The sequence below is a fragment of the Oryzias latipes genome, chromosome 10 (genome assembly GCF_002234675.1).
Source record: "Oryzias latipes chromosome 10, ASM223467v1".
Classification (NCBI taxonomy): domain Eukaryota; kingdom Metazoa; phylum Chordata; class Actinopteri; order Beloniformes; family Adrianichthyidae; genus Oryzias; species Oryzias latipes.
The window spans coordinates 17,645,344-17,669,993 of NC_019868.2; the positions used below are offsets into that span (position 1 = coordinate 17,645,344).

The 24,650-nt window shown below is 40.0% G+C and overlaps 1 protein-coding gene and 1 long non-coding RNA gene across 3 annotated transcripts; one reads left to right on the plus strand and one right to left on the minus strand.

Moving 5' to 3' along the window:
* Window positions 1-756: 756 nt before the first annotated feature.
* Window positions 757-22,903, minus strand: LOC100302444 (glucocorticoid receptor). 2 transcript variants are annotated; one of them, XM_023958951.1, is made up of 9 exons: window positions 22,600-22,903; window positions 19,145-20,337; window positions 7,721-7,875; window positions 7,529-7,645; window positions 7,163-7,444; window positions 6,897-7,041; window positions 5,837-5,967; window positions 5,523-5,680; window positions 757-5,172 (listed from the first exon to the last, which is right to left on the minus strand). In XM_023958951.1, exons 1-9 carry the CDS (start codon window positions 22,630-22,632, stop codon window positions 5,020-5,022), a joined length of 2,367 nt encoding a protein of 788 aa, XP_023814719.1. In that variant the 5' UTR covers window positions 22,633-22,903; the 3' UTR covers window positions 757-5,019.
* On the plus strand, window positions 12,474-14,256 carry LOC110015760. Its single transcript, XR_002291012.1, has 2 exons — window positions 12,474-13,294; window positions 13,733-14,256. It is a non-coding gene; the product is annotated as an uncharacterized LOC110015760 (long non-coding RNA).
* Window positions 22,904-24,650: the final 1,747 nt, after the last annotated feature.

Below are 24,650 nucleotides of genomic sequence, written 5' to 3' on the forward strand. Positions count from 1 at the left end.
TTCAAATTGAAAAACTAAATTTCATTTAATGTTACATAAAAGCGTAAGGCCGTAGAGATCAGGAATTTTAAATAGATAACATACAAAGTCTACAACAATATAAAACTTTTTAGGGGGGAAATGTGTGTTGACATTTCTAAATGATTGTGTAAAGGTGTATACTTGTAAAACACTTTTCTACCTTCCTCAAAGGCCCAAAGTGCTTAACAGTCACAGTCCCATTCAACCACTGATGGTTCAACACTGGTACCAACCTTACACCTGAGGCAAGGTGGGGTTCAGTGTCTTGCCCAAGGACACTTCGACATTTGGTCAGACAAGGCGGGAATCGAACCTGCAATATTCCAATCAGAGGTCAACCGCCCTCCCGCTGCACCATCAAATGCAACACAAAGTCATCTTTGTTTCAGAGAGGATGAGAGCAACTCTCCTTTAATTAAACGGAGAGATGGCTTTCCCAGCAGTGATGGAGACGAGAGGAAAGATGGTGCTGAAAGCCTGATGTCAACAGCAGATGTTTACAGCAGTGTTCAGGACAAAGTGCTCCTTACTGTCTTCCATTTGGAGATTTCTCTAGCTTGGCAAATGGAGAGGCTTCTTCAGACTATCAGGAAGTCAGTTCATGTTTACCGCACTAATAACACCTTTCCTTTCATTGTTTTTTTTTTATTTTGACCCACTTTATTCTTTGCTCCTCCCACTTCTGGCTTATCGTCCAGTTTTTTTACAGTCGGTTTTAAAGACAACAAGGTCAGAATGGGAAAAAAAAAGTTTTATTTGATGAACAAGTGCTGCAAAGATGGAGAAGTAGCTTACATTGAGCTTCCCACGTCCACCGTTCAGAATCACGAGTTAGTATTAAGAAAAAACACCAGTTTACAGTTCCTTATGCTGAAAAAGTACCACACAAAACACATACAGTTCAAACTTTAATCAATGACGCAAAAGATCAACGAGAGTCACACTATAGAGGAGAAAAATACAGGGAGGGGGGGCATGGTACTGTAAAACTTATCTGGAGACAAATACACCGCAGTTTCTTTACAATGGATTCTATGTACAGATCCAACTTGTTTGAAGCAAAAACAAAAAAACAAAGCGCTTTGTAGAGAAAGAACACACCAGTGAAACATGATCCGCCCTTTGTTATTCTTAAAGTCTGCATATGTTTTATACAAAATAGATATTCAAACAATATTTGGGTAGTGCAAAAGTTGTTGTTTTTTTAAAATCTTTTTTGATTCAAGCTGGTAGATTACTTTCACAAACAGTTTGTGTATGAAAAAAAAAAAAAAAAAAACATGGTTCTATTCTATTCACAGTATTACATGATTTGACCAAAGCTATGATGTGTTAAAAAATATTCAAAGTGTTTATTTAAAAAAAAAAAAAAAACCTGTACATTTGTCACCGTGGAGCCCGCATTTCCTTTTTTTTTTTTTTTTTTTAAAAGGCGGAGTTAAAATGAGTCTGTGTTAGCTTTGGTCGCCTTGTAGTCAAGAGATCAACGTGAGAGCAGTCCGGGTCAACTGGTGACTACTGTCCTGAACGTCCTAAAAATCTGACCTGCAGAGATAACATTTAAATGCATCTCCTGGGAGTAGCTTATATTGTTTAAAAAAAAAAAAAAACAGAAAAAAGAAAAGAGCACTATGCTGCATCATGATGATTGTTTGTCTTTTCTATTGCATATTCAGGTTTCTCTTCAGAAATGTCAAAGAAAGTAAACAGGAGACATTTTTGAGCAAGAAGAGGCAACTTTGAGATCATATAGAATGTACACACACATATATAAAATGTGTTTGTACTCCTCTGATATTGCAAAAATGCTCACTTCTAGAAGTATGTTGTGCAAAAATTTAAAAGCAATTTTTATTGCTGAACTTTTAATTCCTTTTCGTCAAGTTGTTTCAGTGATTGTGTATTTGTTTTTCCATTATCAGAGGGGTACCAACAGTTTTATCTATCCGTGTGTTAATATACGCCTGTATAAAGGAACAGCAGCAGCAGCAGCAGCAGCAGCAGCAGAGTCTTGGATAGACTGAATGTGAAAGTAACCCTTTTACAGGTGATGACGGTGTTTTTTTGTTTTGACTTTTACAAACACCAACAAAAAAAAGAAGAAAAAAAAGGATCCATTGTCTGTCTGAGCCAATCTATCAAGAATGGCAGCGGCGGCGGCGGCAGCTTACCCATCAAACTTTACACATCCTACCAACTAAAATATTTCCCCAACACACAAAACATCATGAAACACAAAAAGCAGACAACATTTGGGAGATCCAACTTGTCCAGAAAACTGTTTTTGGCTTTTCTTGGAACTTTAAAACAAAACAAAAAAGTTTGAATAAGACCATATCTTTTTTTTTAAACCTGAGCTTGGAAGCAGTGTATTTTATAGTAATATTGATGCTCTTCTCTGTTGTTGGGACACACATAAAAACAACCTATGACATATTTAAATATATAAGTGAGCACTTACTTGAAATATTAATCTAATAATATATATATTTATATATATATTTGTATTCCAGGCAGCTCACTAACTTTCACCAGCCAATATATACTTCTGTTAAACTATCTGAATATCTCTTTAAGTATCACATTCATGTTAAAACCTTGTGTTTAAACAATAACATGTTGAGGTTATGAAACGCACTCGAGACAAGCTATGCAGACCTGATAAGAAAAGACGTTCCGATCCGAACCCCAAACTAGAGATACTGTCAGGCCGAGGCGCCGGCGGCTCCAGACTCCTCCCATCCCTGCACTCGTAAGAACACTTCCTTCCACCGAGAACGCCCGCTTCCTCTTGCGAATACTGCAACTTCCAGCATCGGCGAGGAAAAAAAAGAGAAAACGCCGCTGCTGTGGGAGTTTGACACCCAAAAGGTTCCCCGAGTTAAAAGGATCCATTCTGACTGCCGGCCTCCCAAAAAGAAAACGCTGCGCTTCCACCGTGATCCGTGTGCAGTACGCTCAAACGCCGGGGCCACGACCACGCAGTAGACAATCAAACATGCAACGCCGATTAAGACACAGACATTTGGGTAGGTTGCATACGGGGCATTAAGGTAGCAAGACTTTTAGGGTTACAAGGAGCTGTGGGAGGCTTTCGGGGATCACCAATCTGACAGGACCTGACACCAGAGTACTGTACACACAAGCCATCTATCGTACAAACTGATGGGTTGGAGAGAAATGCACGGACATTTAGGAAAACACTCGTATTTCATTTGTTTCGGAGGGTAAAAATTTACCAGAAAGAGACAAAAAACAGTCGCTCCGAAAAACCTCTACACATGAGTTTCAATCTTTTTCTAGGATCCAATTAAGAGCCACAAAATAATTCCAAAAAATAAAATAAGTGACAAATCTGTTCTTTCACGGGGAAATGCAACACGACTCACCAGCCGCATAAATCGAGGAAGCTTCAGGATTAACTATAATCTCAGCCGAGAAATAGTCCGCCTTGAAAGGCGAGGCGCCAAAGAGACGGCGTCTTTAAAACTCACCCCCAGCTTCACGTTCACACACACACACATCTATGACAGTGGCATCAAGATTCTCAGCTCTCCAAACACTTCAGTGACTTCGTTCCCAAATTGTTCAACTATTTATTCAACATTGAAACGATTAATACGTCGGCTACCGATGGACACATTACTCAAAAAAATAAGATGCCAACTGAGAGCAAAGAGAGTCACGGGTGAAAATATTACATTTTTTTTTGTTTGTTTTCTTTTATTTTACCAAAACCACTGTAAAAAAAACAAACAAACACAGAGGGTTTGAGTCCTGTTAAAACCACTTCAATATTCCTGAATGATCATAAATGAAGCAAACCCCCTCGTTTGTGTCTAGGTTTTAGTACTCCACTGCTTGGACAGGAGTGTGAGGCCGTTTCCCCTCTTAGAAAAAGTTGTAACTTCTACGCAAAGTCTCGTATGAAAGACCAGCACGGATTAACAGTCTTTCTTCACAGTCTTTTTTAAAGCCTTTCGCGTAACGAAAAAAAAGAAAAAAAAGAAGTGCTGGAAAATGCACTTGTGCAGCAGAGTGTGCGAAAGATCACAAGGGAGGAGAGCAGGCGGGGTGATATTTCCGAGTCACGAGGATCCTTTTTCTACGCACCGAGCTGCCTCTTCTAAAGACTAACAGCCATCAAAAAACAGAAAGCTGCGACTGTGTGGAATATAAAAAAGTACAATCAACTATGACATGAACAGGTAGAAGTACAGCAGGAAGAAAATGGCTATTTGAAGCAAAAAAAGGCACATCTTTTTCCCTTTTGTAACTGACATGTAAACCTGGAAAAGGTTGGCGTGTGGGAGAAATCATTCTTTAACAAGTGGACTGACTGCTAATGTCCAAAGTTAATCGACGCAAAGACATAAGCTTCTTAAAATCATTAGAAAACAGACGTTTGTTTCCCCTGTTAAACCAAAAAAAAAATAATAATAATCATAAAGATTCTCAGCTCTCTTAGCCTATAAAAACTAAAAATAAAAAGCTTACCTTAAGAGTGTGATATTAAGCTTTGCTACCTTCTCAGGTAACTACGACCTGGAAATATTGTATAAACTGTCTTAATGTGAAAATGTAGAAAATACTATTAGAATCTGTACATAGATATTTGTTCTGTTCTGTAAATATCTGCTTCAGATATCGCTCTGAATTTTGAGGTAAGACACCTGAGACAACAGCAATGTTAGCCTATTTCTATTTGCAATAACCTGTGACAAAGACTTCCTACTTGGATCTTACACACTACATCTTAGACTGTTCCACAAACAAAACCTTTCATGCTCATAGTCGAGGTTTTTTTTATACATAAACATCGCTTTTCTTTTTTTTTTTTCCACCCAAAAGTTGCATACTCGTTTCCAAAAACTCCATTCTCTCTTAGCTTAAACGGCAGGTCCTTTAGTTGACGCTTCTTCCTCTTCAACGGGGGAGTTTTGTTGGGCTGCTGAGGTGTTGTGGTGGGATTTTAAGGCATTGTGTCGCATGAATCAGTCACCTCTGGTGGAAGAGCAAAGGCTTGACGCTCCCGGCTTTGAATTTTGGTAACTGGTTGCTGATGATCTCTGCCAGCATCTCTGGAAACTCCACACTCAGGGATTTGTTCACGAAGGTGTAGAAGCAGAAGCTGAGCAATCCTCCCGCCATCTGCAGACGAACCACAAGGGGGCACAAGGAAATCTTTTGTCATTTTCAACTACAAACACCATAAAGCTTTGAAAACCACTGACGATCTCCAGCATATTGATTTGTCCGGAAAAATAGAGAAATAAAAAGACTTTCCAGTAAATGCAGGAACCTTTGAATTTGGGAGCAAAAACTTTGTAAAGAAAGCATCTGGTCATCTAGACAGGTTTTCTCTTTCATGCCACGGTCTTTATACTTTTAAGTCAAAAAATACTTTATCCAATCTTAAAAAACATAGGCAATATAAAATCATTTTATGAATTGCCCGTGAGCCACAAAATGGTTAAAAATAGAGCTTGTGGGAACTGTACCTCATGCATGGAGTCCAACAACTTGGTGAGCTGGTAGAAACGTTGCCAGTTCTGGCTGGAGTTCTCCTCCCGCTTCACAATTGCTTTTCCCAGCTCTTTGATGTAGGACATGCGGAGCTCATCAAACACCGCCTGGCTTTTCAGGCCGTCCTTTGGCACTGCAGGAGAGAAAGCAGACCTCGTCAGGGTTTGATATGACGACACCAAATCTTATTGCTATGCAGGTTCCAGATTTGGACCATAGCAGAAAAGGAAATGTTGATTAAACAACACTGGGGTGAGAAAACGTGGCGGTAGAGTAGAGGGAATCAGACCTGTGCTGAGCAGCAGCAGAACCTTCATGCACAGGTACTCCTCATGGGAAACCTGGAGCCGCACAAACTCGTTGGAAATCTTCAGCATTTGCTCAAACTGGTCAGCCATAAAGGGCAGCTTCATCCGCTCCCTGTGGGTTCAAACGAGAAGTGGCATCAGACAGATGATCAGAAATCATTTGAAGTCCCACTGTGATCATCTTTCTATCTATTTTAAAAGGGCTCCCAGTTTTCAGCCCAAATCTAAAAACCTGTGACCATTTCTAGGACATAGTTTCCACAAAGCAGCAGTGGCTCATTATGAAGTCAACACTGAGTTGTGGGCGGGACCTTTCATATGGAGTAACCTCGGCCCCCCTGTCCGTTCCCATTGATGAGAGCTCTCTGTTTACACCAGGGGTGTCAAACTCCAGGCCTCGAGGGCGGATTTTCCAGTAATTCTGCCTTATCTGCTCTTGAGTACCTGGATCTTCAATGGGAGGTTAATTGGAAAACCTGTTGGAGTTTACACGCTCTCCCACTAGCTTACAGCCCGTCACTCCAGCCCGTCAGTGCAACAAAAACGGGGAGCAATATTTGAGCTATCCAGTCATACAGTTTTGATCCAGATTCCCGCTCAGACGAGGAAAACGAAGACATACATGGATGGATCCATTTGTCTGACAGTGGATGCATCGGAATGGAGCGGAGCAGGGAGCTTGTGGCCCGCCCAGCGTTTTACCTACGTCACAAAAACGCTCTTTTTCAAAGGCCATTTTTGAATCTGCTCCTGATTCCCAACGATTTGAATAAAGAAATACTAAGAAATGCAATTTTAAGCTTAAATTACTTTATATTTGTCCTCCATTGCAAGAAAACTGCAAAGAACATGTTAAAAACAACCAAATACACGATTTTCATTGGAGCGGGTCTTTAATTAGACTTAAAAATCAATATAGTCTTTGATACCAGCAAAAAGACTAAGAAATGAGGCTTTACATTTACAAGAAGGAAAACTCCTTTTTAATCCTTGTTTCGGTGCAAAACCCTCAGAATTAGAATCTACATTTACACCACTTACTCATTTACGACGAGGTCTGGAGCAAAGCACAGCATGTTGCCGTTGCACTGTTGGTAAGACCTCCAGCCCAAACCGAAAGTCATGAGGAAAAGCCATGAGCACTGCAGCAGGGTCATCTGGTCATCCAGGTGCAGGTTTCTGAACCCTGAGGAGAAGCAGACAACCCAGAAGACTGATTTATTTTCTAAAACAAGAGTCAACAGGGTGACGACTATCAGTGTTACTTAATAGGTTTCCAGAAGATGTGATCTTTATCTGTTGCTAACCTGGAAGAGCCTTGGCCCACTTCACAGCAGAGATGACCTGTCGCCCGCCCAGCCTATTCAGAGAGGTCATGAGGCGGGTGGAGGTGTCAGGCAGGGTGCTGTCATAGCCGGCGTAGAGAGTGTCCGGCTCTATGGCTTTCAGCAGGGATAGCATGGTGGGGACCAGCTGCGGCATGCATTTGGGAACAAGTGAGCGGGCCTCCACTGGAGGTGAAGGGATCATCTCTGGCGGGTTGCTGTTCTGGCAGCCCTTCAAACGGTTCAACTTCTTGGTTTTGCGAGCTTCGGAAGAAAAAGGAAACAGGAAACGGTAAAGTCAATCGCTCAAGAACAAAACACAGATGAAGGTCGATCTCTGCGTTTCACCTTCCAGGTTCATGCCGGCCATCAGACACTTGCGGAAGCGGCATGCTGGGCAGTTTTTCCGCCGGATCTTGTCTATAATGCAGTCGTTCCTTCCAGCGCACAGGTAATTATGCTGGCCTAAAACACACACGGACGATTCAGGTCATACAGCAAACACAAATAACTAACGACTGATCTCTCGGAGATTCTCACCTTCCACTGCTCTCTTGAAGAAGACTTTGCAGCTGCCGCAGGTTAGGACGCCGTAGTGACAGCCGGACGCCTCATCAGAGCAGACCAGGCAGATTTTATGAGTCCCTGTCTTTCCTGTGGATGTGGGAGTGCCTCCTTCTGACCTGGATGTGGAACTGCAGGACAAAAACGGAGATGATCAAGAGAAATAATGAGGATATTTCCCATTTAAGAAGATTTTTCATTTTCGCATTGTTTAATTTGACTCTTTTAAATCTTAAAAGCCTCTCCACCACATCCTGAATACATTTTATAAAAGTTTACTTAAGTGACCTAAAATAATCCTCACCACCACCACCTCCTTCAATTAAACTACAATCACTTCCAGATCAAAAGCCCTTAAAAGCTTGCAGTTCCTGTAAATTACCACTAGAGGAGCTCCCACTTTGCTGCATCACTGCGCCAAACATGGACACCCCCTTTCCAGCCCAGTGGCCACAACAAAAACAACAGCTACAATGAGAGGATATGGTGTTGGAGACACGGCTGCCTGTATGTTTGTGTACACATGCGCCGCTTCAGGGAAAACAGTTTTACTGTATGAAAGCTTCTCAAACATTTTAACCAGACGTTCAAATATGCAACATGCTAGTAGTATATGGAAGATGCACACTTTCCCACCAGTTGGAAGGAAAAGGATGGGAAAACTTGCATACAACATTAAAGCATTTCCATGCAGAGGAGAGGGGTTTCTGTGCCACTAAACAAAACTGAGGTTGTACATTTTCGGATAAATTGGATGCCCTTTAATTAAAGTGAAAAACAACCTCAGATCACCAACAACGGAATATTAAACGTATCATAATATACACTAAGACAAACAAAAAAAACAGTGACGGCCTTTAGCAGCACAGTTTCAATCCTTTTCTATTTGACTTTCATTTTAATTTCATCGAGAGCTGCTGATCCCATCTAATCAATTCAGAGAGAGTTGTGGACTTGTTTGTGGTGGCTCATTCAAACACCTCCATTCCTCTTCTTTTGCTGTAGATTAGCTGGCCTGCTCGGGATCATTGGTGCTACATGACCCAGTTTGGTGGAAGCTTTAGCTGAAGGACAGATGGCATGACATTTGACCCCGGGACACTTGGTGATACAAAAGGAGTTCATGGTGGACTCGGTGACTCCTCAGTGTCCAGGTCCCGACGGCTGCAAAACAGTTCCAAGCTACGGAGAGGAGCTGTTTTTCTATACTTAATGCAAAAAGCTGACAATACAAAGTGCACTAAGCTCTCCACGTTTGATCATGTTCATCTAACTGACTGTATTTTTGAGACAATGAGTCTCTCCAAAGCATAAGAAACTTTTGAGATAAATTTATTTAATAAAATAAGGAACCACCACTTCATCTTGAAAAGCCTATCATAATAACGAAATAGATAACAATAAAAGATGCGATTTATGCACGCTTCACTACCGTAGCACATTGATGCTTATTTAGCTTCATAAACAGGAAGAAGAAATCTAGTTTATTAGTGCAACATATGAACAATTATTCAGATAACCATAAAGAGCATGCTAACAAGTCAACTAAACTCATTTCCTTTTAAATCACTAAATCCGTTGAATTCTTTATCCTTCATCCGTCCCATCTGAAAAATGCTATGTTGATTCAACACACACATTCTCCTTAAAAGTGATTTATTGATTGCTGTTCATAATCATTTAAAAAATAACTGATATTTAATGGAAAATCTAGTCATGAACTTGGAAAACAAAATGGAATTAATTCTCTTTTTTAGCTGTAAAATTCCTGCACTGTCTACAAATAGTTGCTGCAACAAACATGAACCTTCTTCATAAAAATAAAACAAAGTTTCCGTTTAGTCATCCAAATAAAGAAAAATAAAAAGATTTGACAGACTAAAAGTTAAAATGAAAAGACATCAAAAATGGGAAAAGTTGCAAACATGTTTACCACATACTTGGGAGGCTTTTCGTTCCAAGCAAATCAGGCAACAGTTGTCGAGTGGATTAGGAGCCATGGCTGAACGGACGCCATGCCATTCATTTTGAGGCGTTTTGTTCTTCTTGTTCTTAATCTCTTTTCACATGTTTTGTAGGCAGAACTTCTACACTTTGAAGTAGACTGATGAGGAGCACGATTCGCAGTAACACAATGAAGCATCTTCATGAAATAATCTAAATATCTCACAATGCCTTAAAAAAGTTGAGAAATGGAGGGTTTGTGTTGCTATGACAAAAAATATCAAACAAAGGAAGCTATTAAATCTGACAAATGAGACCAGAGAAAAAGAAAAGCTTCGGCGTTTTGTTCCTCCCAAGGTCATTGATGCAGCATCAGAAGGACATCCGTAATGATTTTACCATGCAGCACAAATAATTACTGCATTACATTACCGCAGATGGTGCAGCTATGAGAAGCACTGGAAAGTGAAGCTGCTCGTGGGATTGCACCAACGCTACAAGAACAGCTACAAATCTCTGCTTTTGCATTACAGGGCAAAAGAGCAGCAAAAGCAGTGTGAGAAGACAAAGTTTCCTCTTCATGGAACCATCTGTGAGGGACTGCGTGTTGTCAACAGGAAGCTCTCACATTCCCCCAAGAGTTTACTGCTGGTCAGAGCTCAGCACTGACACAAACCTACTAACACTCTGGAATGGGGCTTGGGAGTTGAACCCCAGCACCAGTAAAGGAACCTCAGCCAGGGGTTTTTAAATGAGGAAAGGCATGTCACACAGCAACAACAACAATGCCTGTATCCCACTGCCCTACTTACCAACTCATAATCCTCTTTCAGCTCTAAACGTCACAAGCAACTTACAAGGCACGTCGCCCGTAAAGACCAGCACATTTTCTACTTCTACACCAAACCGATGTTTTGTGTTGTTTTTTTTCCCCCCCTCCAAGCGACCACTGGTTTGCACATTCACATCAGATTTCAGGACTAATAGATCGACTTCTTCTTTGGTCACCCTACTAAAAGTTGAGACTTTTGCTGCACAGACGCCTCTTTATTAAAACTCAGAGGGCTTGAAGAGGGAAGCAGGGGTAGAGGGTAAGCAAAACGCTCCTTTCCCCAAAGACCAAACAACAATAACAGAAAGGGGATCAGTCCGGTGCACTCTGGTTCTTCTTTGCATGTAGAATATCCGCACACATTTTTTTTGTAAGTTTGGAGGTGGGAGGCATTGCTGGGCCACACGCTCAAACATCTGCAATTCTTGCTCTTAGCCAATAACACAGTGGTGAGGACACTTCATGTCTGTGCAGCATGTTCCTCTGAAGGCAAGCAGAAGTAACAAATGAGTGAAAGTACCCTCTGTATTTGAAATCTACAAATACAGAGTTGTAGATTTTGTAAAGAATGCATGCTTTTGAATACCTACTCTGATGAAAATTGTGTTTTCGGTGTTTTTAACATGTTCATGTGGCATTTTTGTCATGACGGACAACATAAATAAAAGAAATTAAATTTAAAATTGCATTTCTAAGTATGTCTATATTCAAATTGTGAATCAGGAGCCGAGGAAAACTTCTGTTTGAAAAACAGTCGTATTTGCTACAAATCAGTGATTAATAGGGTCCCTGCTCTGCTCCATTCCAATGCATTCACTTGCAGACAAATAGATCCACGTACGTCTTTGCTTTCCTCCTCCGAGCTGGCATCTGGAGAAAAACTTTACGGCTGAATAGCTCAAATATTGTACACCCTTTTTTGTTGCTCCGCTAATGTTAGGTTAGAGTTAGGCCTGCACAATTTACCGCAAATTTATCGTTATCGCAATATCCAGCTCTACAATATGCATATCGCAAAAGACGGCGAATATCGCAATAAATCGCAAACCCAAAATGTGTTAAAACAATCTTCTAGCAGCTTGAAGCATTTAACGAATCAAATAAATCCCTTTATGCTTTGACCAATCAGATGGACGCCTTCCCATTGTTGACCAATCAGATGGAGTCCTATTATGTTAGATGTTTGTCCCCCGTGTCGACGAGGGTCATTTGGAGTATAATTTTTAAACTGTTGCAATGAAATGGTAATGATGTTTTTGTTTATTTTTCTATTTGTTTATTTACTGCAAATTATATCGTTATCGCAATATTGATCACTAATATCGCAAGTTTTCCTCATATCGTGCAGCCCTAGTTCATACTAGGTCACGTTTAAGTTGTGGGCCTCTATCTTTTTTCTTCATTGTTCATTTATGTTTTGGCCACAGCTATAGGTCTTAACTTTTTCTCCTTTTTGAAAAAGACTTGGATTTTAAGTTATGTTGACTTATTTAATAACACTTGCAGTAAAATGGAAATGTAGGAGACACCAACCTATTTTATTCCTGGGCATCTATATAAATTTTTTGTAATCATTCATCATAGTTTTGGCAAGTTCTATGGTAAATATATTTTCTTCTTTTTGAATAAAACTTGCACGTTAATTTAAGTTGTGTTGAATTATTTGAATAAAACTCACACTGAAACCAAAATGTATTGGTATTTTTGCTTTTCTATTTTTCCATTTATCGCAAGTCATACCGTCATCGCAGTTTCAAACACTGATATCGCATATCGCAGATTTTTCTAAAATCGTGCAGGCCTAGTTAGAGTTGTGAGGGGCTGTAAGCTAGCGGGAGAGTGTCAACAGAGGGATGATGGGAAGTCAGGCAGGCTTACTCTGTACCCACCCACAACTCAGGCGAATTTCTAATGAGCTATTGCCGCTCTGCAGAAACTATGTCCTAGAAAATGACACAGGAATGATCATAATTATGCTTTTACATTTGTTTAAAAGATGATCAGAGTGCGACACAGAGTATTGTCCAATATCAACGACATCTGCAGCATCTGCATTTCTTCCTTTATGGTTTACTGACGAACCTGCTCAGAACATTAATCGCCCAAAGAAGCAACTCATTTAAAACCACCAGAAGAAATAAAACTTTAATCGTAATAAAAACAAATGTAAAAGATTTCATTTTCTGTGCCTGCTTTTTTATTTTTATTTTATAAAAGTCACCAGTGACCATGTAACTAAAGGTTTGCTTACCAGCCTGTAAAACACATTGAATACCGACAGGTGATGGTGCATTCCTAACCTAAACTTTAGCTAGATAAAGCAAAGTTTGTTAATTTCTCACAACAATAAGTACCACACAAAAAAAAATAAAAAGAGCTTAAAAAATGTAGATACTTCAAACCTTAATTCAAAAAAATCCTCTCTATCCTTTTGTTTTTATAAAAATAAAAAATTCAGAGTGTGATTACACAGGAATGAAGCAGTGCTGTGAAAGCTATTGGAATGGCCGGCATTTCATCCAGAGCAGCCATTCGGCGCCAGATGTGGGGAGGCGGGAGAGAAAGTAGGTCAGAAGAGTGAGCGCCTCATGCCAGCGCTCTGTGGTGCGCCTTCATGCGCGCAGCAGCCACCGTGACACACCCACACGCACGGACACAAATCAAACAGACGTGCTCACACGTGAGCATGCGCCATGAAGGGGACTTGAGGCAGGTCCTGCTGACGTTCTGGACACTTGTTCTCAGGCAGCGCGGACAGGGACGGAGGGACAGAGGTGGGGGCAAGTAAACAATGGTGAAGAGGTGGGTGGAGTGACGGCTTGGGCTAAACAATGCACTCACATTGATTCATTGTTTGGGCGATGATGCGCAACATGGAAGTTCTGTCCATTCTTGAATTCCAAAACACTCAAATTAAGACAAGGAATGTAAAGCAGTGAACCTCAACCTTTTTGTTAGGCGACTGAGCGGTTTAAGGACCTACTCTGATCATCTTTTGATCTGTTGTAATTCCCAATATGATTTTGCTGCCCAATCAAATAATAAAACCTGTGTTGTTTGAGCAGAGTGGCAGTATTTCAATAGGGATTGGCCAATGAGTTGTGGGTGGGATTGTTGGTATGGAGTAAGCCCGCCCCTCCTTCCCAGCATCTATATGTACACTCTTTTCTGCCAGCTCACAGTCCTTCACAACCCCACGCTATCTTTACCAGGGCAACAAAATGGCGAGCAATATTGGAGCTGTCCAGCCGTACAGTTTTGTGCAAGATGCCAGCTCAGACGAGGAAAATGAAGATGTACGTGGATACAGTCGTCTGCAAGTGGATGCATCGGAATGGAGCAGCTTGTGGCCCGACGACTGTAGATTTTACATCACAGCTCCACCTTTTTTAAATTGTATTTTTTGTCTGCTCCTAATTCACAAAAATTAAATACAAAGAAATTCTCTCTTTCATGTCAGACAATATTTTCAGACATTTTCCTATCATGCATTATTATTATAATGGTGTATGTGAATAAATGTTGGTATGAATCCATAATTAAAATAAATATTCCTGATTTTTGTCTGTGAAATGCAGATTTCTGAATTAAGTCAAAGGCTCTTCGTTTCATCACTGAATCTTTTCTGTGCCAATAAGCTTTGCAAATAAGTTTGATCTTTGTTAACTTTGCTAGCTTGAGGGTTTCAATTTAGCGGTTTGCGGCGTAGCCACTCTAAATAAAATGGAAAAAATGGTGTGTGTGTGTGTTTTTTTTTTTCTTGGTGGCCCTAAACCTAATGCCCCACATATTGGCACCGGTCCGTAGGTTGGGGACCACTGATTTAAAGGATCGATCTGCCCAACGTGTTTGCTTATTTTATGTTCAGCAGAGTAATTAAGGTGTATCAATAAATAAATAATCAAAAACACATAAAGTGCCCTCTACGTTCTGAAAGCAGGCAGAAGTCAGTCCAAAGACTAAAACGACTATGCCAATACATTTCCATTTATGTCATGTCTATTGCTTTGTTTTTTTTTTTTTTAATCAGACAATGGTGAAACTAGGTGAAAATGTTTTTGGACATTGAATTTGAGAATTTTTTATGTATATCAACAGCTTAATTCTCAAAGCGGCTTAAGGCTGTGGAGGAGGAAATCTCAGATCCTGCCCACCCTGCTGAGGAGAAGCGTGGTGAGGAGTCAAGTAACCTGCTCGACAGGGGCTGGTTTCAAAAGACCTTGAAATTCAGGGTTAAAAAGGGAACTGTGCTACTCTATGTCAGGTATTTAGACCAGAACATGTCAACTATGTCACAACATTTCAGCCTTTTAGCTGGTGCCAGCTAATAAAAAAAGGGCAACAGTTCTACTTTAGACCACAAGATACAAGTTTATTAAATCTATAACATCTGAGCTTTATTATTTAATTCATTCTTCTGTATTTTTCTCTAGTTTTACACAGCCAATCTTAGGAAGTAAAATTCCCTAATTAAGCATCTTACTTCAACACAAGGTTTTATTGAACTAACACATTTGTGCAATAGTTTCAGGCAGGTAGGAAAAAAAGAGCCGTAAATTAACAAAAAGGAGAGAATAAACAAAAGAGAAATCCAAATCAAATTAATACTTGGTCTGACCACTCGTTGCCCTCAAAACAGCATCAGTTCTTCTAGGTACACTTTCATGGTAGGTTGTTCCAAACATCTCAGACAAACAACCATAGATCTTCTGTAGATTTGGCTACTGTAGGCTTTCTCATTTTCTTCTGTCCTGCAGTTGAATGCAATTCGAGCATGACAGGTAAATGCATCTCTAAGCTTTGAGAAGACCAGTAATCCTAACCAAATCTCCATTTGCAGACAGGCAGTCCTCAACAGTCAAGAACCTCCACCATGCTTCACTTCCTCTCCAGCCCTATGGTAACCATACTGCCTTCTGCTATGGCCAAATATTTCAATTTTTGACTCATAAGTCCAGAGCGGCTGCTGTTATTTATATACACCCTAGTTTCTATGTTTTCCTGCATATTTGAGTGTCTCAGACTTGTTTCCACATCTGAGATTTTTGGCTGCAACTCTTCCGTGAAGAATTCTCTAGAGTGTACATGGGTGTACCTGGCTCTCACTGGTTTCTCACCATTCTGACACTACTGGACTAGATTTTCATATTTTGATTAAGTAACTAACTTCAAGTAATAAATTGATGTGTTTTTCATCTGCTGAACTGTCTTCGATCCTTAATATTAACCAGTTTTTGTGCTTCTTCAAGCACAAAAACACCAGTCTGCTGGGACAGAGTTTGCTGATGCAGTAGAACAACCACATTCCATCTTGTTGCTGTGCTCAATCTTACATACATGAACCCACCTTTTACAGCGTCACCTTGGTAGTAGGGTTGGGCGATACATTGATTTTATCAATAAATTCATAAGATTTATAATTGGCAAACATGTGGATTTTATTTGAGAGCATTGTGCTTTCTTGAGCGTGCGTCGTTCGGAGTAAGGCCAGCTCGCCCGTTTTTCACAACGCACAGACGTTAAAAAGGAGCTTGTTCCCAAAACGGAAAGTTGTGCAGAACTGGTTCAATTAGTGACTTCAGACAGCAAACTACATGCTGAAAAATCAGTTTGAAGGCTGTTGCTACCAAAACTGGGAGCACAATGACTTTGTTTCAACAGCTGAAACAGAGGCACTCTGTTGAGAGCGAGAAGTGTTTCTCTTTGTGAGACGCTCAAGCTAGCGACAGCTCACAAAAAACCTGCTGGATTGTTTTACAAATATTTTTACAGCTTCTGTTTAGTTGAACTTTGTGTTTAGGCCAGCTTCCAATAGAAATGTTAAAATAAAATAGCTTTTTGTTAAATCTATTGTGTCATTTGTAATATTTGTTAAAGGGAGGGAGGGAAAAAAATTAAAATCGGAAATTCAATGTGGAGTAAAAACCAACATATTTCTGAAACCCTTCTTTGTTTACAGCACTTTTTCACATTAAAAACATTTTTACAGTTCTGTGTAAAACAATGTTGTGTAACCTTTGGGTATCTTTATAGTAGAATTGCCAGAGGCATTTCTTTTCTTGAAGAGTTTCATTTTCTCTGAGATTATAATCACATCAAGGACAGGTTTGCTTTCTGGTTGTTAAATGGCTAGTTTTAAACTTTTAAAGCCAAACTAGGTGTGATTACCTGTTACATGTGTGCATGTGGTCTAAAATGATCAGTCCTGTGTTATCAGTCACTGTGCAAAAAGACAGAAAATTTTACTTTACGGCATAGAAAAACAGGTTCGAGTTAGAACAGAACAGACTGAATAAAGCTCACTTTAAATCCCATCCAAACCACAGAGCCAAAACAGCCCAAAGCAGAATTTCAAGCCCCTTATGTCACACAGGTTAAGCACAATAAGAACCACACCAAAACAAACTGGCTCTCATTACACACGCTCAGACAGATCCACACAGCCAGAAATGCTAAACCTCCACTCTGACAGGCTTGGCAGACCAAACAGCCAGCAAAATGATTTGCCCTCTGGCCACATGTGCAGACATAATCCTTATAATAAACACACACCTTTTAAGAACACAAAGACATGGTGAAAAGAAATCTATGTGAAATTACAATGTGATTTTTGGCTCTGCCCATCTGTTTAGGGGTCACTAAACAAAAGAGCAAATGTTCAACACAAGGCAAACATCTTTCCACACACAATAAAAACGCAACCACAAATGTTGTCCTTGTTGACCGTTGCCAAACTCTGAGCTGTTGGATACTAAATCAGACAGGCGTGAATGCTAAAGAAACACAAACAAGAGAGCCTCTAAGATGGCTGATTCCTCTCACGCCACTGTTCACCAATGGGCCTTAGAGCCACAGTCCCAAGCTAGATCTAAGACATTCTCCAAAGCGCAAAGCAACAAAGTCACAAAAGGCATTTTGTGAGGCTGTGCAAACACCGACGCCGCCCACAGGAAATCACAGCATCTATATGGGCTTAAAACGACGAACCAGAACAATGCGCTGTTCCCTAAAATGCAAATGTGACATCCTGAATGTCTAATAAGTCAAGCTAATGTTTTATGTATCCTCCACTTTGGAAATAGACACCTCTGCCATTTCCTGGAGTCGCATCTGTTTATAAGGGGCCACAGCTGCAAAAAAGTTTAATTTTGGCACGAGGCAGCTGATATTAAACGCCTCCTGAGCCGCATCTGAAGGTCAGTAAAACCATCCAGGCTTATAAATTTGTAGAGGAAAGAGACCTCCGTTAATGACACGCGTGGAACCGCTGTTGCAGCTGAAGATTATGATAAGGAAACATGAACAGCTCAGCAAAAAGTTCAAATGTTGACACGCAAGGAGAAATCCCCAAAAGAATAAAGACATTTTTCTCAATCTTAGCTCTTAATGAAAATAAACGAATCCCAAAGCAAGTCTAAGCAGGTGATATGTCTTAAAGGGGAGACCATGCATTTTTCTACTCATTTACTTCAGTCAAATCTTCTTATCACATTATAAATTATAGTGTTACACAAACATTAACTGAGCTTATTTTAATTGTGTTTTCAATAAAATCAAATATATTAATTACCTAAGCTGGAAAAGTAAAGAGCGTTTATTCATAAAAAGTTAAATCCAGCCAGCAGCTGTTCAAAAAGCACTGAAAACTCACAAAACAAAAGTCTACTTTCCTCTTATGCTAAACAAAAATAAGCAGAAAATGAAACTAAACGTGTTTTAGTGATGGCAACTGCTTTTGTGAATGACGATGGATGAAAAAAAAGACCAAATAGTTCTTTCAAAGTTCTTATTAATAAACCTTTTACAACACAGCATCAAACTATTATCCAGCAGACAAACTCAATTTGGTTTACATTAAATGCCAAACAATTAGCAGATAGAAAACGCTTCTGCCTGTCAACAATTCACAAAAAAGCTTCCTTAGTTTGGAAAGAGTAAGAAAATCTACATCCAAAAGTCTGTTCTGCATACAGATATAACATAATGAATAAAAGGTAAGATTAGTATAAGCACGTTTCTCACACACGCCCACACTACTTTAGAGCAACTAGAAGGAGATTCGGCAACAATTACATCATGTAGCTCTTTATGTAGCTGTGTTGACGTCCCACCGCAGCCTTTCAACTCTGTTGAGGCCATGTGTTTCAAACACATCATTCCAAACCCTTTAATCTGGTCCGTTCCAGCCGTTCTGCCCTGTTGCTAAAACTAATTTAGGGGTGTCAAACTCCAGCCTGGCCCTTTCTTTCACAACAGCCCCTGCCTTTCCAGCTTCTAATTGGCAGAACACACCTGACCCAAGTTATGTGGAGGACTGAGGGTGGAAATAGCTGAGAAGGAAGGAGGCGAGTAGCCCTCGAGGGATGGCGTTTGACACCTTTGTTTCAACAAAAATGTGCATTTAGACAATAGGCCTCACAAATGACCCCAAAGTATTGTTTTTTTGTATCACTGGCTTCCTTAATTACAGAACTGCATAATGATAGCTGGATATTTGGGGGATTTGCAGTGACTCTAAATGAATATCTAATGGATAAAATGAAATGAAACAAAATCGGATTATTATTTAATGGAGATAAACAGACTGAAAGGTAAGTCAGAGCTGATAATGCAATATCACTCACCTTGCAAAGCTTGCGGAGTTGGGAGAGCTTGAGAAAGCCTCACTGGCCCTGTGGATTGAGTTGTTCCCAGCACCCTGGTTCCTGATCCAGGCTCCACCAATGGTTGTTATTGGGAGATACAAGCCAGTCACTGGCTTCTGGTCATTCTGCTGAGCTTCGGTTTTTCTGGGGTTGACACCAAAGTGGTAGCTCTGTCCTCCTGAAGTGCTTACCCCACAAATAGAGATGGGGGTGGTACCTGGCGTGTCCGAAGAGGTCCTGCTCACTTGGCAATAACTGTGGCCCGCTGATGCCTTTTCCTGTTTGATCACACCAGGGGTGCAGAGCTGAATGAAGTCAGAATCTTTTTCTTTTTTCACCAAAGCAGGCAAAGTGTTTGAGGAGGCCAAGGAAGCAGCTGTAGACAGGCTTGGACTGCACTGCTCTGGACTGGTCAGGCTCGCACCATTGGAGGCAAGAGAGACTGCCCCAATGGCGGCATTACTCTCAGCCACAGATGGTTTAACGTCTCTCTCTGATGTCCCTCTAATGTCCCCGTCCACGAGAAAGGGATCATTTTCCATCGGGGACAGGAAAGCATCGTGCCCAACGTAAAAATCGGAGGGAGATCCAGAAAGATCAAAGTCTTGTAGCAGGTCCAGAGTCGTGTCGTTGAACAACTTCTGATTCAGTTCCACATCTTTGCCAATATTATCAAACGCATTATCAAGATCAATGGGGTCCTGCTCTACTTTATCCATGGAAAAATCCTCAGTCTTCATGGCAAAAAAGTTGGGATCTGATCCTCCGATGAGAGAATCCATGGGGGACTCTGTCGAATCAGCTATACTGGTCTCTAACTGGGGTAAATGTTGCTGCCCAAATCTGTTGGATGTCTGCGTCTGAAATGCCTGCTGGGGTCTTTGAGCTTTGGTCGTGTCCTTGGGCTCTTGAGTGTCGAGCAAAAAGCCGATACTGGTAGGGGCAGGGGTGAGCTCTTCTGGAAGGGGACTGCTGCTGAGACCGTTCGTCACTTGTCCCGGCTGCATTAACGGGCTTGACGGAAGAACGACAGACGTGGCAGAGTTGATGGACGTGGCACTGTGTGGAGCCACTTTCAAAAGACCTCCCTCCTCAGGACTTTCAGTGTAGACCAGTTTGCTAAGATGGTCATCTCTTCTGTATGTTATCTTCTTCACTCCACCTTGATCCATCTTTTTCATTGGGAGGAGAGAAAAAAAAGAAGTGTTAAAAGAATAAAAAACAAACACACTAGAGCTAGGTTTTAAAATAAAATTGATCAAATTTTCCAATTTTTTTAATCTTAAATCTCTAGTTGAGCCAAAACTACGACAGAATATTAAGGCCACTATAAAAAGGAAATAAAAAATACATTTATGAGAATAAATTTGAAAATTATGAGAAAAGTCACAATTTTACAAGGTAAAAGTGGAAAATAAACTTCTATCCATATTATATTCTGACTAAATCATAAATGCAGCCATTTATGGTGATGCCATAAGGCTTTAGTTTATCATCCATGTGCCATAATGCATTTGGACCTCTGCAACTATGCAGCCGACAGCTTAAATGGCGCCCCACCAGAAATCATCTCTTTTGCAGGTCAAAACTCTTTTTCAGAAGAGACCCAGTTCCTGCAAATTCTATTCAATATCATTATTCGCACAAAAAGTCAATGTTGACTTGCTAAAACACTACTTCCTTATTTGTGAAGCCAAAGCTGAAGTAACCGCTTACAATACGTGTGTCGTACAGAAACACCATATTGGTTCTTTTTTGGTGTTGTTTATGTTTTCTTAGTTAACCGCCTTTTGCCTCATAAATTTATGACTTTAATCTCCTAAATTCAAAACTTATAGAATTGATTATTCAATTTATAGATAGATTTCATTTATTCTAGACTCATAGTCCAATCAATAAAAAGGAGAGCACATTCCAACTACATTAAAAAAGCACAATCTCAAGAAAACAAGCTAAGACAATTACAACTGAATTTTTTTTACATTATTTTACAACTTTACCTTAGTAAAAATTATGACTTTTTTCTCAAAATTTTATTTCTTTATTTTTGTACATTTTTTTTTACTTATTTCACAATTTTTTTTACTTTATACTTGTAAAAAAATACAACTTTTTTCTCAAACTTTTATGACTTTTTTAACATTTTGTTTTACTTATTTCACACAATTTTTTAACTTTATTCTTGTAAAATTACAACTTTTTTCTCAAAATTTTATTTCTTTATTTTTGTACATTTTTACTTTGTTCACATAAAATTTTTAACTTTATTCTTGTAAAAATTACAACTTTTTTCTTCGAATTGTATGACTTTATTTCTTTAAAATTAAGAATTTATTCTCGTAATATTGCGACTTTCTGCTCGTCAATTTATCTGTTTTTTAATGATCATTGTGGCTCTAATACTCTGTCATTAAAAAAAACACATTTTGTACCAAAAAAAAGGTGAATCTTTCTACAGAAATCTGAAAAACAAAATAATAATAATAAAATATAAACTAGATTTATTGATGTGTCTAGCAGTCAATGAAAATGTGGAAAAACACATCAGTTTTTGTATTTTTCTTTTGCAGTGACACTCAGTCCTTCTACCACTAAAACATAATAACCCCTGCAGGAATTTTTCGACAATAGCCTCAGATGCACCTCACAAAAGTTCTGCATTCAGGTTACAGCCTTGCTGTAAGCAAACAACTATACTCTGGGGGAACTTGATATAGAGGTCCCATTGGAATGCTCTTTATTGGCGCTACCTCACTATATCTGTAACCTAAAAAATATTCAGCCAAATGTTTTTCTGAAAGTCACTTATCTTTGCAGTCCTTAGGGTAATATGTTTACTTCCGACTGCATTTGTTTTATCGACTTAGAGGGTATTATTAGTTCGTTTAGATTACTTGCAACTCTGTAACTCGAACTTTGCTTTTAAAGTAATGTCAATAAAAACTGCAAATAAAAAGGTCAATAAAGACATGGGCCTATAGATCCTTAAGGACCCTGGGCCTCTGCCCACTCAGCACGTTCAGTAGTCTTTCCATGATTATCCTCATGCAGAGACCACTGCCCCTCCTCCACCAGCGCGCTTGACAGTTAGCTAAACCGAAACAGGCTGTATATATGACGTCGCCTATTCCTTATAGTAGCTCTAAAAACACGAATGCTTGCACAGCCGCGCTCCTCCGTTGCACATGCATCAGAGCAAACCCGCATGGGGCAAAATGCACCAAATACCACCTCAAAAAGGTTCAGTTTTGCTGCCGCTAGCTGTTAGCCTACTAGCATACTACGCAGCAACGTAGCTAACAGTCAAAGTAGCTACGTTTAACCCGAATGTCAATGACGTTAGCTTGCAGGCTAACACATATATTTGCTCATTATTGCACGAGAACATCCTTTTCGACCCCAGCTCAGAAATATCAGGAAATATTCATATTTACCCTTGACATGGCTGGTTGCTGATATGTGTCCATAGGTTGCCAGTCAACATTGTTTTGGTTGAAAGTGGCAGTTCACAATACGCTGACTCTGTTGACGCTACTCGTCTCCAGTCATTTCAACGCTACATGGTCAGATCCCACTGCTAAATGCAGTCGTCTGGGCCGTTTCCAGCTATTTTCGCTCATTCAGCTGCAAGAAGTCATGCAGAATTTCACACGGGTAACGCTGTGCAACTGGCCATTAGAAAAGTAGGCGCTAACCTCAACGAAAAAAACATACAAAATGGAGATCAAGGCAAGGCAGTCCCATTGCTGACCTGTTTACACCGAACAGTCGTGCCACCTGCTGGTGGAGACTGGTAACTGCAGCATGTATGTGCAGTTGTGTCTGAATGAATATGTAGCTGCACACCGCCTGCATAAATCTGCACAGGACTAAACAAGATTGGAAGATGGATGGATACTAAAACTGCAGCTACAGATTTTATGAACAGTTGAAAATCCCTATTGTAAAACAGGGCCGGTAATAATATTTTTCTACCTTTGGCCAGAATAAGATAAGTGCATGAATAGCATTTTTTCCTTAAATGTGGCATTTCCCTGTGATGGACTGACAACTGTCCTGTTTCTGCCTGAACAAGAATAGGCAAGTATAGAAAACAGATGGATGTGACCTTAGGCTCTTATCTCCAGGCAAATAAGTAAATAAAACTGAGTAGAAGCTGTGTAATTTTGGATATAGGGGTTATAGCTTTGAGACAGAATTATTAGTTGATTTCTAGGTTCTACACTGGTGTTATTCTGTTCTTTTTATGTTCTCCAAACATTAAATTTCCACAATACAGTGGAGGAGCTAACACATGTTGTCTGAACACCCCATGACAATGTTTATTGAGAGTTTGATCTCACGTTTAAAGCCATTCATTATTTCTAAACAGAGCAAGCCCCTTTTCAGGTAAGTTTTCATGGTATTTTTACTATATGTATGAGAGTTTGCAAAACCACAGCTGACAAACAAATGTCACAGCATGCAAAAGATTTCGTACTCCACAACCCAACCACATTGTCTTTACATTATTTATGCTGAAGTTGCATTTGAATCTGTTCCAAAAGACAGAAGCTTTCCACGAGCAGGAAATAAAGTGAAGACATGAGGCAAGGAAATTGTCTCTAATGGAAAGATGGGGAAGATGAGTGAGATGAATAAGAAATAAGCTTCACAGCACATCTTTAAGAAGAGTTATTCCCAACCAAATACCTCTCAAACCATCAAAAAAATTCCCAAATTGGAATTATACAAGCTTAACTAGCATGAGAAAACCACATAAATCTAATAGAGGCAACATTTATGTATACTGCATGGTATATACTTCAATATTATGGTCTCTCAATCCACAAGACACAACAATACCATTAGAAGGGTTAGCAAAACAGCACAAAAAGAGGGATTCAGTGAGCATGCCCACTGCTCCAAATCCCTACTGTCTGAGTCTCCGCGGCTGCTTAGCAACCGCTCAACAGCACAATATAGTCTGAATTAACAGTCAAAAGCGTGACCACTGCCTCTCAAAAACAGTGAGTCAAGGGTGCTCTCCTTTCATCACCTTCTCCCGGCACCAAAGCAATAAAGCCCTGAGATTCAACACAACTCTAACACAGGTCCTGCAAGCTGCAATGTAATCAAGAGAGTTTGAGGCACGTTTACACTGCATGGTGGTCAGCAGACTGAAGGAAAACACATATTGTAACTTCATGAATAAATGTCCTGATCTTTTCGATTGAGGTCATTCAAGATTATGCAAAGGAATGGACCCCTCTTTGTGCTTTAAAGTCCCACTCCAATCATCTTTTGATCTATGAACTAACTATGAGTATGCTGTTTTTAGCCAAAATAAAACAAAAACAAAAACGGTTGTTTTGTAGGACATAGTTTCTGCAGGGTGGCAGTAGTTCATCTCAAATTCGCCTCTGAGTTGTGGGCAGAACTGTTGCCGTGAAGTAAGCCCGCCCCTATTTTCCATAATCACTCTGTTTACTCTCTCCCACTAGCT

What these genes read in the sequence shown, in the direction of transcription:
- LOC100302444 (XM_023958951.1), bottom strand. Translation starts at nt 22,632, where the DNA reads ATGGACACATATCAGCAACCAGCCATGTCAAGG. An exon ending in GGCCGGCATGAACCTGGAAG is followed by an intron (nt 7,445 to 7,528) that starts GTGAAACGCAGA and finishes TTTCTTCCGAAG; the next exon opens with CTCGCAAAACCAAGAAGTTG. An exon ending in TGTTGGACTCCATGCATGAG is followed by an intron (nt 5,173 to 5,522) that starts GTACAGTTCCCA and finishes GTTCGTCTGCAG; the next exon opens with ATGGCGGGAGGATTGCTCAG.